Genomic DNA, 16,324 nt, shown 5'->3' on the forward strand with positions numbered 1-16,324 from the left:
GTTAAGAGGAATCGTGATGTACTAGAAAGAGGGGACCTTCATGTCACACAGGTGGGGATCTGAACTTCAGTTTTACAGCTGGCTTAGTGTGAGGGTCAGTGTTTTGCAAAAAGTCAACAGCTAGTAAGTGACTTCACTCCTCTTTCCCGATACTGTTTGAAAACAGATGTTCCAAAGCTTCATATTGTCATTGTCCCTCTCCCCATCATGGCCCCTCCCTGATATATATCATTCACTTCTCAAATAACCTTCTATTCATAATAGACACTCATTTAAATTGGGCAGTTTTCAAATTTTGCATTAAAAACAGTATCTTATTTACTTTAAAGCCTGGGACTAGATTTGAGAATCTCTTCCAGTGATTAGTCCACGACTCTAATGCCTTTTACTGATGGGATGATGGGGATGGATAGTGGTGGCAGAGGCTGTGTGGTCAGTGACAACATGCCACATCAAAGAGTCATCAAGAATGTGCCTAGTTTGACACCAAACGATCACCACAGTAGGAAACATTCATTTTACGATTAGAATCCATGGGGATTGTAATATCAGAACTTTCATGTTGAACTTTCTAGGGTGCCTAAAATAAATATACACATTCATGGAATGCAAAGAAGAGATGGTCACTGCTCCGAGAGAGTTTACAAGCCAAGAAAGAGAAACCATCAAGGGAAGCCATATCCTATATACTATAAACTCACACACTTGTCTCAGTTACAGATCCTCTGAAGGAGAAACAATTAAGGCATTATATGTATTGCTCTTCCATTGTTAATTGTTTAAGGAAAGGCTCCTGTATGAATCAAACCTGCCAGCAGAAAGACATTCCATTTGCTTAGCTGGGTTTCCTTCCAGAGTACATGTAATTGTGAATTCCAAAGACAGTGCCTGCCAAGAACTTTTGGCTTTAAATGAGTTAGAGGTCTTATAATTAAACCTACTACTATTAGCCCCTGGTAGTTGAAAGCTGTTTAGAAACTTAAATCATGGTTTTCCTAGCTGTCATTGCTTCACTAACAACTTCCCGATGCTTTTGGCTTTTTAACAGTATAAATAGTTAAATTAAAATTGTGTAGGAGTTCTTTTTAAATTGATAAAAGCTATGTAAATGAAAGTAATTGCAATTAATGAATAATGATACTAAAGATTGCATTTGTCTGGCAAGAATTTTTAGGTACTTTGCATACGCACTATTATAAGAGGGACTGTCTATATTGAATAGATACCCACATGGGGCTAGAGTACTTTCCATACAACATGTGGAAAGAAACTGGGTAAGGGGTGGTACAAAGTATGTACGTGAGTGTGTGTATGTGAACATTTACACAAATCTACCATTCAAGTTGAAAGTCTCCATCATTTAGCTATTCAATATCTTCTTATCTCTGTTTTGTTTCATTTATCAAAATGGGGGCATTTATTGTTGTCAATCAACAAATTATGAAAGATACCAAGAATGTGATGAAATACAAAGCTTCTAAATGAAAATCTTCCTATTTGTAACTCAGATCACATTACAAAAGAAAAATATCTTGGAAAGCAGAAGGGTTAGAAAGGAATCATAGACTCCTAAAAAGAGAGGAAAACTGGAGACTATGCTAAACCAACCCCCCACATTAGAATTTAGCCTGTGTTTTAAAAGGCCTCCAATTGATTATGTAAAACAAATTTACTGTTACAGCAAAGACAAAACCCAGCCCTAAAGGAATGTGCAGTGTGGTCCATGTTCTTACCTTGGAGTTGCTGACATATTTCATGAAAATTATTAGGACTTTCCTAAAGCCTTTAGTATAAGTGTAGTCTTGTGATATTGGTTTGGTTATTTCTTTGTAGCTGAGAGAAAAATTATCTTCTTGTAGCAATTAATGGACTAATACAACTTTTCAGTGCATCCTTTAATTAAAAAGGAGAAAGGAAAATTTCTAATTGAAATATAATTTTTGTGAATGATAGGATAATTTCTAGCTAGAATTAGTGTAATTTTTAAAATGAAATTAGGGCTTTCTGCTTACTGCCTTGAAGTACACCTTTTTATTTTTTGATGATTATTTATTTATTTGGCCGTGTCAGGTCTTAGTTGTGGCATGCGGGATCATCACTGCGGCACGAGAGATCTTTCATTGTAGCATGCGGGCTTCTCTCTAGTTGTGGTGCAAGGGCTCTAGAGTGCACAGGCTTAGTTGTCCCACGGCATGTGGGATCTTAGTTCCTTGACCAGGGATTGAACCGGAGTCCCCTGCATTGGAAGGTGGATTCTTAACCACTGGACCACCAGGGAAGCCCTGAAGAACACCTTTTTATACTGTGCTATATTTTATTTACCCAAACCATGGTATATACTAAATACTAGATGCTGTGAGAAATGGAAAAAAACTAAGTACGAAGGAAATTGATTTTATTAGTTCTCCCAAAGGTAATAAATTCTAGAGATTTGTTATAATTTTCTATGTATTTATTTGCTCTCTTACCCTTCCCCCAGAAAGAGTGGTATTAGAAGTACACAGAACAGTATAAAGGACAACCAAATAAATCAACACAAAGAGAAAATAAGGAGCAAGGTGTATGATTAGTTCACAAATATGAATAGCATATAATTCCTAGAGATTTAGTTAAGATAGAGTGTGTGTCAGATGATACACAAGGCCAGACAGATGACCAGTGACAATATTCATATGGATTATAAGAGTAAAAATGTATCTGTTCTTGAGGAGATCCTCAGCTTCTTATACCTGATACCAAGTGATGTATTAAGCAATATCTTCTAGTCCATAGCATCTCTATAATTAATAAATTCAACAGCAAGTTTCGTACTGTTGGTTCTTTTTCTTAAAATGAGTTTTATTTTGCTCTGATAACAAAGACAGAAAATGTAGAAATGGAAGAGAACAAAAAGAGCAACAGAGAGTTAATTTTTATTTTCTGACTACAACCTGAAGTTTAGTTCTCTGTTGCTATTTTAGGCAGGTCATCAGCTGAGATGGAAGCAAGTTTGATACTCTCTTAAGAAATCTTGGGAACATAACTGGCACATGTGTCAGTATAGAAATCATCGAAGCCACCATTTAGAGATTGATCCAGGGAAAACCTACAGGGAGGGTCAAAAATCTTCCAAAATCAGTTTTGCACCCTTTAAGCATGTGTATAAATGAATGAACAAATTCCTAAAATATGTCATGGGGATTTGATGCAATAATTCTAGACTGGACTATTCCTAAAGCAAGGTTACAAGTCACCCAATTTGGCTAAAGGTAAGTTATAAAAACATCCATCAAATTCTTAATTTTAAGCAGTGCAGCTTTTTGGTCAATGTGTTGTGTTCTTAGATAAGTTATACTATACTACTTTATATTATGGTATATAATTTCTAGGCTGAAAATAAAAAGAAATAATAAAGAACACCTGCCAAAAACAATAATTTGAGTTTTAAGTGCAGTAGTTAATCTTCAGTCATTCTCTCTCTGACAATGGCTAGACAAAACAATTTCATGAGGTTACTCTTGGTTTATGCAGGTAGAACCACGTTGTCAGCATATATGAAAACATCAATTTTTCTGTTCTCATAGTAGGAGAGTGTGCATTTAATACATAAACACAAACATATTAGGTCTTTAAGGTAAAGGTTGAAGAAAAGAGAATGGAAGCATATCCCCATTTCATGCTTCTCAAAATTATTATGTGGTCTGTGAAGAGACTTTCTACTCACCCTGACTCTTACGGTTTATGCAAGCATCCAAGTTTTATGCAAGCATATATGTCCTAGAGTTGCAATAGAGTTCACAGCTTAACTCAGCTAGTGGTATTTTCTAAATCTCTTTTTCTGGAGATTTTAATGACACTAATCAAACTTCTCAAAGACTGATTTTCTAAACAAGAAAATAAAATTTTACCTTTATAGTTGTTACCACCCCTATAAATCTAATCAGATAGCTATCTGTTAGCTCCAACTACCTTGTATCAAGTTTCCTAGGAAATAAATAATAATCATCAGATGTTTTTGGCAATATAGATTCGGTGCAGAGAGAATTAGGTTGTGGTTGATGAGTAGTTTCACCAAAGCTACAGTGAGCACTCTTCTCACAGTGATCTGTTTCCCAGCCACTGGGAGATAGATAGGTCCTTTCTCAATAGTACTAGAGACAAATGTAGCAGAATCTTCACTTGGTCTTTTCCTGGGTTGTGGATGTGTCTAGATGTCATACTTGATCAGAACCTTTCTGTTGGCCCTGGTTATTACAGTTATCCTTCTTCAGCCACTCTTCATTTACTTAGTTGGCACGTGTTTAGTGAGCACCTACTTTGTGCTGAATAGGTTGCCGAAATAATAGTGGGAGTCTTACTAGTAGTAAGATAATAATAATAACAATAGCTACCATTTATTGAGCATCTATTAGTGAGAAATGCTATTCTACAAATTTCATTATATGTCTTAATGAATACCCATAACAATAGGTACAACGAGGAAATTAAAGAATGAAGACAAAGATCAATAAATCATTCTTTCTGTCCTTTGGGTAGCTCACAGTCTAGTGAGTGAGTGCTTCAGAAAGAAGGTACTTTCGAATAGTTGGTCAGATGGCCAAGGGGGAAAGTATTTCAGGAAAAGGGGCAAATATACAGACATAAAGGCATGAAATGGTAAGTATGGTATCTACTGAAAATTGCAAGTGCTTCAGAATGATTGGAGCATGGTACATTATTGGGTGGATATAGTAGGTAAGTCCTAAAAGACAGGCAGGAAACTTAAAGTAACATTTTGTGGAAATTACTCATGGTAACGAAAGAAAAGTGTTACATCCTCTATGTTTAGGGCAGAGATAGGAGCAGGTACCTTCTCCTGAAGGACCTATGTCACAGGCTCCAAAGAAAAAACAAAGGGACAACTTTCTCCAGAAACCATGGAGGAGAAGAGTGTATGGGGATCGTGTGTGTAAAGACAGTAGCTGGGTTAAGAGTGGTGTTTGATGGAGCAAGGATTAATGGAAAGAGCCATAAACATACAGTCAGGGCCAATTGAACTAATAGGAACAGAGGCCAAATTGACCTGAGCAGGGTCTGCTTAGTATTGTGTTTTAAAATATTGGCCTTCAAGACACCAAAATTCTTTGAGATGTGCATGTCCTTTGATCCAGCAATTCACCTTCAGGGATTTTTACCTTAAAAAAAATTCAGGTTCGGTGTATAGTTTTAGCTAAAGCTAGTCATCACAAGATTTCTTATATAACTAAAAATTAGAAGCAACTTAAATGTCTAAGGATAAGGGATTGATTAAATAAATTATGGGGGCTTCCCTGGTGGCGCAGTGGTTGAGAGTCCGTCTGCCGATGTAGGGGACACGGGTTCGTGCCCCAGTCCGGGAAGATCCCACATGCCGCGGAGCGGCTGGGCCCGTGAGCCATGGCCGCTGAGCCTGCACGTCTGGAGCCTGTGCTCCGCAACGGGAGAGGCCACAACAGTGAGAGGCCAGTGTACCGCGAAAATAAATAAATAAATAAATAAATTATGGAAAATCCATACAGTGGAATAGACAGCAGCTAAAAGAAATGGAAGAATATTTTGCTAATAGGAAAAGACCCATGCTATAAAATTATCAGGGGAAATGTAAATAACAGTATAGTCAGTATAACTAAATTCTATGCCTCCGACCATAACAACTTCTACACAGAAAATAATAATACGTTTGGAATTGTATTAACCAAGGTGTTCACAGTGATTGTCTCTTGATAGTAGGATTAGAGTTGATTCTTATCTTTTTGTTTTGCTTATCTGAGTTTACTAATTGTTTTTAACTTTGAACATACATGATGTGTATAATAAGTCTGGCCTCTTTGTAGCAATTAAAGTTCATTTATTTCAGTGTCACCAAACTCTGACTGTAGAGGGTGAGTGATGAGAGTCTACATTTGGCTGAGTGAATAACCTAAAATGATAGTTGTAACATATCACAATAGAAAATATAGTGTGTGCACTCAAACTGCTTTAAAACGTGAATGAACTTAGAACTGTATCTAGACTGTGGGTCCTTAAGGGACATACACAAGGAAAAGAAAAGAAGAAAACTCTTTAATAATAGAATCATTAATTTAATCATTACTTTAATAACAGAAATCAGAAATTAATAACCCTATACTGTGACAGCAAAGAGGGAAACTGAGACCCATCTGGCAAGTGAGACAGCTTGCTGGCCCGATTGTTCACCATGATAGTTAAATCAACCACCTGAAAGGGGTTATTATCAACAGGAGGTGGGGAACAATCGAGCTCTGAAAGTTTGCCTTAAAAATTTGCTTTAACCCAGCAATTTTACTCCCAGGAACCTTTCTCCAGATAAGTTCACATACATGGAAAATGTCTATCCAATGGAGTTTCTTGCGTTATTGTTTGTAAGAAAAATGTTTTAAAAATCAGACTGTCCATCTTAGAGAATTGGGTATATAAATTATATTACAGTAACACTATGAAATTCTATGCAACCACTAAAAATAACATACTAACATGGTAAAAATCCCCCAAACACAGTGGTAAGTTTTTAAAAAAAGTCTAGTAAAGGGCTTCCCTGGTGGCGCAGTGGTTGAGGGTCCGCCTGCCGATGCAGGGGACATGGGTTCGTGCCCCGGTCTGGGAAGATCCCACATGCCGCGGAGCGGCTAGGCCCATGAGCCATGGCCGCTGAGCCTGCGTGTCCGGAGCCTGTGCTCCACAAGGGGAGAGGCCACAACAGTGAGAGGCCCGCCTACCGCAAAAAAAAAAAAAAAAAAAAAAAAAAAGGCTAGTAAGTGTAATATTAGTGTCCCATTTATGTTTTCATAGAGGACCTTAAATGTTACTCTATATTTGGAATTTTTAAAATTTATACTCAGCAGGCACTTGTTTTTTAAATAAACAATTAGACATAAAAATCAAATCTAAAAATATATGCAGTATCATATAACTAGAATTTTTAATATATTTAAAATAGTTTATTATATTACAGAATTCTATAAGTATTTATGGGATTATGTTCATGATGAATAAATTAAGCGCCTCCAAATGTTAGTGTTTTAACCAAATTAATTGGTAGCTCTATTGCAGAAGATAAAAGACTGCTCAAGTCTTCTCAGTTTTCTTATACTTTATGAAATATAAAAATTCCCTTAAAGAAAATAAAACCACTCATTTCACTAATCAAGGGCAACTGACAGGCAATATCCCACAAAACCCCCTTTACAGCTCAGGAATGAAAAAAGAGGCCTTCGCAGAGGGGAAGAGCAGAATCAACCCTCTATTATCTGCTCATGGAGCTCTAAATAGTATGAGAAAACTCCTTATGGCCAGTCTTGACAAAACTGGGTTACTATTATTCCAGTATTATTGTTTTATCCCAACACACAGTGTCCTACAGTACTGGGATTAGTAGAACGTGATAAGTGGTTCTCCATAATAATGAAAGCATGTATTCAATATGACTACAGACAAAGGATTAAAGAAAGGGGAAAAGTATAGCCTATTATGACTCTGCATAATTTGGAAGTTCTTAATTTTGAACCAAAGTTTTTATAACCTGTCACTATTTGTCAAATCTTAGTAGCTAGACTAAAAATGTCTTCCATTTCATCTTTACTAAGAATGTGGGACACTTGTTTTCTTTTACCCAGGCGGGAATTTGAATACCCATTTTGAAATCTGTAAAAAGCCTTTGGCTGTCAATGCTAACTGACTTCTTGACAGAGATTTGTCCTTTGTTGTGAATAAACACAGTAGTTTTAATTGTGGGAATACCTAGTTCAAAACAAATGAGTAAGCAGCTACTATATTAAGCGTGTGTTTGCTTCTGTTCACAGAAAACTCTGAATGCCAGTTTTATGTCTGGGCAATTCTAGCCTTCTTGGGTTTAGCTCTGACTATATCGCTTATCTTCAACATTTCCCACTATGTGGAAAAGCAGCGACAAGGTAAGACATTTTCAGAAATAGCCATATGAAACCGCTTGAGTGGAGATTGAGTCCCTGGAAAACCTACAGAATAAGATGATTTTATGAAATGTTATTCAATAAGATATTTTTATCTGTAGAAAATCTATTTGGTACATTTTTTTCACGCTGAAGGTTCTCTTAATTTAAACATGTAATCATGTTAGAAATGTAACTCCCAATTTTAGCTTTATCTCTACTAGAGGGTAGAGCATAGGAAGGGATTATCCTGGGAAAATGTATTTTTCCATCTTCCTCCTCCAGTTGAACAACTCACGAAATTGTAGCCTATTCTGGAGCATCTGTAAAGGTTCCTTCTGGTGTGTGATGAGAAGAGTGAAGACTAGGTCTTTAAGGTTCCACTCAAGTCTATTCAAACTTCTCAGCATCAGTCAGGGCCTCTAGAGTGCAGCAGGCTTGGTTGGGATCAGAAGGGAACTGGAAAAGCAATAGACTTAACCACGAGCTTTTTGTCAAACACTCCCAGGGTCTAGGATCTGCCACCGACAGCTTTTCTTTCCATTAAGCTGGGCAGAAGTTTTAACCACGTGGCTTTCACCCTCTTGTGCCATGATTGAATTAGTGTGGTGCCCATCAAGTGGCACAATATTTGCACACTGTAGGCACTCAACATAGGCATGTATGCTGAATACAATGATGGGTGAATCGAGGAATGAAAGTTCAGCTATTTCTTGGAGTGCTCTTAATATTCTAGAACCAAAAAACTCTTGGGGGCAGGACATTTAAGTGGTAAACAAATAGAAAAGAAAAGGTAAATACATTTTCTTTAAACAGATGAAAATAAATAAAGCAAAGTTAACAAAACTAAGTTAGGTACATGTGTCCAAGAAAAAATACATGAAGCTAAATTAGAACAATGGTCAGATTCCAAAGAGAGTCCTTGATCCACTTAAGAGTGTCTTAAGTGTTGATAACGCTAATGTAAGGTATGAAGAAGGCATTATTGTCATACAGATTTGAAAAAAAAGATGAGAGGCACTAGCAAATGAAGTGACATGGCTGAGGTCTCACATCTATTCAATACCAAAATTACGAATAAATGCTCAGTTTTTCAAATCATCTGTTTAAAACAGTTTCCACCAGCACATGCTACTTTTACACTGTTGACCAAATGTCCTCAGCCAGAAACCCAACACTCTTTTAGGCTATTATATCATCCCTATACCAAAGATGAAATTCCAGGTAAGCAACACATTTTCATTAGCAATGATTTCAGTAGTTATTTTTTATTTTCAAATATTTTTCAGACTAACAACCTTTATATGTCAGTGCAAGATGACCCATCAGACATCTTCTAAAAAGTTTCCTTTATAGAAAGAAGAGAGCTAAGAGTAGCACTTTTCTTTGTATAATAGCTTAAGATGACTACATTTCAACTTCATTAAAATATTTTATGAATGCAGATAATATTGTCACCTGAATTAGTAAAAGGTGAATTGAGAGCTGTAAGAGATGAAATAATTTAAGGTGGGAACCAGGACAAGAATAATTATCTGAGCGAGTACTTCACTCTTCCTTGATTCCCGCCAAAATCCTCTGGAGATTTGTATGAGGCCAGGGAACAAGTGGTTTTATGTGTTTAAGGTAAACCCAACTGTTTAACTTAAATTTTATTTAGTAAATTTGACCTATTTACTTTCAACCTAAATAGTCCTTTTTTTCAGCCCTATGATTGCATTGAATTGTGGTGAATATGTATGTTTAGAATCACTTTTTATCAATGTGATCAAGATCAGGGCTGGTCTAATTTTACTGACCTATTACTTCTGCCCAGAACTATTTGGCTGTACCAGTCTATTACAACACAAGGTGAATAGGTTTTCCAATTCTCATTTTTGGTTGTTTGTGTATTGGGATTTATTTACCCATATTCATACCATTTTGCTACCATACGAACTTTTGGGGGGAGTTATTTGCTTCCGATGATTAGTTGACTACTGTTAAAAGACAGTTGCCTAACTAAAAAAAAGCAGGCTTTTCTTTTTTCTACAAAGACAGATTTTTTTTTCTTCTTTCTAATTGTACAAACCCAGGCATGCTATACGTGACTCTATTGCCTGAAATCAACAGAGTGGGAAAGAACGCTTAAAAAAACAGGAAATTGTGAATTACATTTATTGATGTACTTTTCAAAATCAATTTCAGTTCCCTCAATTGTTTTTAAAATCATGGCCTTTGAAGTCAAGCTGACCTGTATTAGAACTCTGTTTTCAATATCTACCTGGGAGAACTTGTCTGAGGAACATAACGTCTCTGACTTTCAGATTCCTTATCTACAAAATGTGGAAAATACTATCTAGACCATGGAGTTCTTGTGAGAAGTATGTAGATACCTCAGCACAGTGCTGAGGATTTAGTAGGCGGGTCCTGGACAGGGTACAGCCCACGTCACTGTTCCTGGTGGCCCTGGTGCTTCCTTCTTTTGCTCCTTCCACAAATGTTAGAGGTTTACTATGGCTTCATTGAATTTTAATGTCTGTTATTTCAGCGAACATTAGTTTCTCTCGCTTTTTCACCCCTCCCACCGTCCTTAAACTCTCTAAGCCCTCTCCAGCTCTCGTCCCATTTCCTGCCCCCCGTCTCTTTATTGTTTAACATGTCTGTACGATAACCTGAGTTTCAGTGATAACGGTTGTGTTCAAGTCACATACAGGCTCATTTTAGAGAGTTTTCTGTAGGCTTCCATGGAGTTGGTTCTAAATATTAGTCTGTCTCAAATTAATTTATCTGAGCAGTAAAGAGCTAAAGACTCTAGAACACATCCCTCTTGTGTACCCTCACCGACTCCTTCATGGTGATCTTATGCCCTACAGATGCATATGAGCCCAGTGGATTGCCTGCTGCAGAGTCCTGCCTCTCTCTTTCTAAGGATGAAAAAGACAGAGACGCCAGTGGGAGGGGGAGAAAAAGACACCTAGAGAGAGGGGAGTGGAGACATGCCAGAGTGCTCCAGTCTCCACCACAGCCCCCTGATGCTCACTGCACCATCACTCCCACCAGCCAAAGACACTACACCCTTACCCAGGTCTGAGCCAGGTCCCACACACTCTGTCTGACTACTACAGGCAGGATGCAGTGTCCAGCAGGGGAGTCACAAGTTTCAGCACTGGGTCAAGTATAGGGATGGAGTGCTATCTCATACCCTCATGTGCACCTTCCCATCCTTTTAGGACAGCCTCTTTCCCCTACACCCCACCCCACCCCCAATCCCCTAGACCTGCAATCTGCTAGGAATTATGGTACCACCCACTTCCACCACCGGGACTTGGGTTGGGTCATGGGTAGGCTCACCCCCGAGCTCATGGATCCAGAAAAAAACAAAAAAAGACAGACTTCACTCAATCTTTACTCCTTAGGCAGAGCACATTACCCTGGGTCTTGCACTTTATAGATGTGCAAATTTAAGATTAGCCTTGGAACAGTGTTTGCTGTTGCCAAATAAGGCCCTTTGTTCTTATCCCATCTCCCCTTTTTCTCTCTGCAGTCCATTCTCAACCACTCAAGTATTACTAATGACCCATCCTTTCTACCTCATATGAACAAACAGCACTGTCTTTCTTTCTCACCCAGAGATTCCAAGTGGATTTGGGATTAGCTCTGCAAACTGTTTGACTCCTTTTCAGTCCTCCTGAAGACTCCTCACTGCTTTGTTTCTCCTGGACAGACAGACTAGAAGAGATTGCATCATATTAGCCAGTTTTTCTGCCCCTTGGTCTGTGTACACAATGCCCCTGCATCTGGCCTTATGTAGCTTTTTATTTCTACATCTTTGTGCTATTCTTTGTGGCTAAGAAACTTGCAAGATATGACTCCACCTTGGCAAACAGTCAGTGAGTAAGTTTTGCAGGTGTATTAAATAGCTTATAAAAGAAAATCTCTATCCCAGCAACAATGCACTATCTACACATTCAATCAGATAGACAAGATAAGCCTCTCCTTGATGTTTTCTGCAGCAGGGCTAGGTAGAAGCTTTGAAATGGAGTCCTCCTTCTTCCAAAATAAATCTTTCATTTTTATGTGATTCTTTGTACAAATCTGTTCTTTAGTAGGATTATATTTATTTCTTTTTCTGATAGGAATGCATTCACTTTTTCTTCCTTTAAGCCCCAAAACTATTTTTTATCTAATCTTTCTTCTCTGTTTTGAGAAGGATAAAGAACTGCATGGTTTGCTCATACATCAAAGTCCTATCAGGGTAACTCCTATTTGCTAGAAAATTATGGCACATATTTCACATTAAAAATGTATCATAAAATTTGTATTATGGGGTTTAAACCATGTGTTCTTGTTTCTTGTTGTTATGTATCGCACATGGAAGAGTGAACACTATAAAGGGGAAAACATAAAAGAAAATGTTAGCTCACACCCTTTCAACCATGAACCTGACCACAGTGTTTATATCTGAATCACAGAGAGGATTATGAAAACTCACCCAGCTTTTCTCACACAGAGTCTTGCAAACATAACTGCTTTATAATAAAAACTGTGTTTGATTTTATTAAATATAACTGAAATGTTTAAGTAGGTTTTAAACCATGCCATTTACTTTTAAATAAACCTATAAGGCCTGATGACAGAGCAAGCTCTTTTCGGGAGCCTGAGCTTGCTGACCTTTCTCCTTTGCCATAACCTCTAAACCTTTGACTGCTATACCTCTATTGAAAGAGATCATATTCTATCACAGTTCTTATGGTAAGTATTGTAAAACTAAAACCACGCAAGTACTGATTGTCCCACTCCAGATTATACATTTAAATTTTAAGAGTAGTGTGATGTGGTGACCTCGAACTTTTAAGGTTCCCTTTCAGGGTGCTTCTTCAATACAGTTGGTTTTGACGTATAATATCCTTTACCCATTACTTATTTTCTCCTTCTTCACATTGTTTTAGTTCCCTCTCCTTCCACCTAAGCATCGCATTATTATATTGTAGCCTTTATATAGTTGTTTCCTTTTTCACACAAAGCTTTTGGGTCTAAATCTTTTATACATCGAACTACATTTTCCTTTTCCTTCTGTAGAACTATCCTTTTACATACTACAGCAGTGTATTTTCCAGGCACCATCATTCATACTCTAAGCACCTCCAACTGGAAAATCCACATTATCTTTAAGGACTATTGGTCTGTTTGGAGAAACGTTTTTACTCCATACCTAGTTTTTTTTTTATTCTATTTAAGTACTGTCACTATTTTTTGTTTGTTTTTATCTTTTCTTTGAATTTACTACTCAATTGGTGAAAATCTTCTTGCGAAAGGTGAGATTTGATTATTTCATTTCAAATCAAGCTTTACTTATAATTCTTTTATCTTTCAAATAGCATTTAAATTATATGAACTACTTTTCAGCTAATACATTTAATGAAGAAACTTTGCAATTCAAATCAGCACAATTAAACATGGCTTGCTGCAGGATATGGATTTAGAATATATAATATTGATAACCAACTTTGTCATTTTCTAAAGTGTTTTTACATAAATTATTTCATTTATCTTCCACATCTACTCCATGATATAGGCATTATTAACACTACTTTATTGATAAACTAAGAATCAGAGTTTTGCAATGATTTTCATGTTCATTTGCAATGAAATGCATTGAAGAGCTGGTACCTAAATCCAGTGTCTTCTGATTCCTAACCCTGAATTTGTTCCATGATACCTCAGGCTACAGGTGGACTAAATTTTTGTGTATGCACTTTAATTCCAGACAGATTTGAATAATAATTAATGACCTGAGTATAAACATGTACCTCATATAAAAAGAAATCAATACATACTTTATAATTTCCAGTTAACAATTTTCTAATCTATATTAACTAATTTTTATTCCTATGCTTATTGATATTTTTTATATTTCTCAAGCTTTCTGATTTTGCTGGGTTTCCATTAACTTGTGGCTACTGTGCAACAGTAGACTTCTCTAGGCTTCTCCCAACATGCATGTTGCATTCATATTCACAAAACTAGTCTGAAGGTAGTTGAAAACAGCTGCATCTTTTAGATGCAGTCCATGGTAAGACATTTACTGTGGGCTAGAAGAAACATATTTCTGACAGATCCCAAATGGGATTCATCACTTTCGGTCCCATAGCTGCTTGATGTTTGTGCTTTGCAAAAACTTCCTGCATTTGGTCCTTTACAGAATTCTTCCAAAAACATTGACACATGACATATCCATTTCACCCTCCAATGTGGTGATTTTAATAATTTGTTTGAAACATTATTTAATAATGTTTCTCTAAGAGTTAATGACCTCTCTGGAGAATAACAACTTTGTGGCACATAAATCTAACTAAAAATAGTCTTTGTAGTTGTTTGGTGACTTGCTCAATTATTGGGAAACATTTTTGTTAGTTTCTTACCAACACACAGTGTTTTCCAAATGTTAAAACATAAAGATCACCATTTGATTGCTATTGTCTCTGAGTCACTGTCAGAGACTTAGATAATACTGGGCTTTACTTTCATATGATAGTTTTTGCAAGATTTTGGGTTTTATTTAATGCCAGGCTTAATGATATGCAATCAAAATATAATAAATATCATATTATATACAACTATTCAGTTCAAAGAAAATTTATTGATAAACCAGTAATACACATTGCTTCATAATTTTGATCTTAATTATTAAAACTGAACTCTGAATTTCTCTTAATTTTCTCTAACTATTGCCTCTCTAAAAATTTCTTGGAACTATTTTTTTCCAATTTTGAATACACATATTTAATTTGAAGTACAAATACTTCCTCTCAGTTGCCTTTGAACCACCACCTCCAAGGTTCAACAGTGGATACTTTGAGATTTGACCCCTATTTTTTCATGATTTTACAATCTTACATCAAATCTCTGGTCAGTCTGGTTTTTGCAGACCAGCATACTGTTTCCCTTAAAAGCCATTCTACTGTTTTGATTACTTTTAGAGACTGTGTTGCCAACCTTTTCTGAATTTCTTCTCTCTAGAACCCTTATCTCTCCTTACCTCTCTATTTTTACCATGTGGGTGAAATGTAATCATGACCAGAGGAACTTCCTGAGCATCATTTTTATGATGTTGTTGTCACATACCAAGAAATGATAATGGACACTCCAAGATTAGATAAATAAGTAAATAAATAGAAGTGTCTTCTAGGGACTTTTTTTTTTTTTTTCTTGATAAGGAAGAAAAGCCTATCCAAACCAGCAAGGGCAAAGAGGGAAATCTGTCAGAAGGAAGCAGAGGTGTTTCGTGGAACCTGAAGGCAGAGAGTACAGCCAGGCCCCACAACAGACTGGAACCACAGAAAAGGCAGGGACAGGTTTCCAGTGTACTCCGCTTGGTGTTTCCCTGCATGAAATGGTCACACAGCTGGGCTCTGCATTACTGCCAAGCTGCACCATGTTTTCATTCCAGATTACCAAGCGGGAACCTGATTGGCCCAAATCAGAGAATATCCTTATCCCTAGTTCAAACGGTGGTGGTCAAGTGGCTTGATTAAAGATGTTAACTGACATTGAGGCTAAGCTCCCCTCAGAGCATGCTCTAGAAGGTTTAAGAAATGTACGTCAAAATTTCTTTTAATGTGTCTATTTTGAATATCTTTCAGATAAAATATACATGTACTCCGATGACTACTTTCCCAGGTATGTAGAAAATGAGTCATAGATTATGATTCCCAAGGAATAAGGAGAAGTAACTAATGTTATATTGCTTATAGGTTTGGCTCAGGAATGTTTCACTTGGGTTAAAATAAAATGTAAAGTGAGTTTTAATTACTGTTGCTTCCACCTGAAGAATAATACTTATAATATTATTATCTGCCCTAGTTACTTACTCATCCTGAGTCAGTGAGAGAGCTGGATAAAGGACAAAATGAAACTCTAACCTGGTATCTACAGAATCCTCATTAATTCTGGAAGAAGATATCCTAGATTAGGATTCAGTTCAGGTTGTAAAAATGTCATCTAATTAAATATAGAATTGTGTGGCTCTTAAGAATTCAAGGTAGAAAGAAATCTGGCAATAGTAATACAATTTAAGATATGTATGCACACATACATAAACAAGGATGATTTGTGCTGTGCCATTTTTAAGGGTATTGCCAATAAATAACTCTAAAATAATATGCAGTTATAGATATAACTTAATCGCTTATACTTATTAAGCATGTTGCAGATAAATTTGTGTGGTATAGTACTTTTTTTAAAGAAGGGTTTATAATATAAAGCATAGTAAAGAAGTTTCATTTTCTTGGACAATACGTTCTGACCCAAATGTGTCATTAGATTGGAAATTTCTCTTTTAGGATTAAAAAAATCTAAATATAGAAAATTTCCTAGAGGATTCTTCAAGACCTTTTTGAAATGGTAAACTGAAAGGC

The 16,324-nt window shown here is 36.6% G+C and overlaps 1 protein-coding gene across 1 annotated transcript in view; it reads left to right on the plus strand.

Annotated features, from left to right (window-relative positions):
- LOC132490450 (T-cell receptor-associated transmembrane adapter 1) overlaps positions 1–16,324 on the plus strand; it is a 68,818-nt gene that overhangs the window by 38,021 nt on the left and 14,473 nt on the right. The window contains exons 4-6 of the mRNA XM_060098805.1: positions 3,200–3,248; positions 7,818–7,928; positions 15,551–15,587. Of these exons, the coding sequence (XP_059954788.1) occupies positions 3,200–3,248; positions 7,818–7,928; positions 15,551–15,587 (197 nt within the window). The remainder of the gene's footprint in view (positions 1–3,199; positions 3,249–7,817; positions 7,929–15,550; positions 15,588–16,324) is intronic.

This window comes from Mesoplodon densirostris, chromosome 5 (assembly GCF_025265405.1).
Source record: "Mesoplodon densirostris isolate mMesDen1 chromosome 5, mMesDen1 primary haplotype, whole genome shotgun sequence".
Classification (NCBI taxonomy): Eukaryota; Metazoa; Chordata; class Mammalia; order Artiodactyla; family Ziphiidae; genus Mesoplodon; species Mesoplodon densirostris.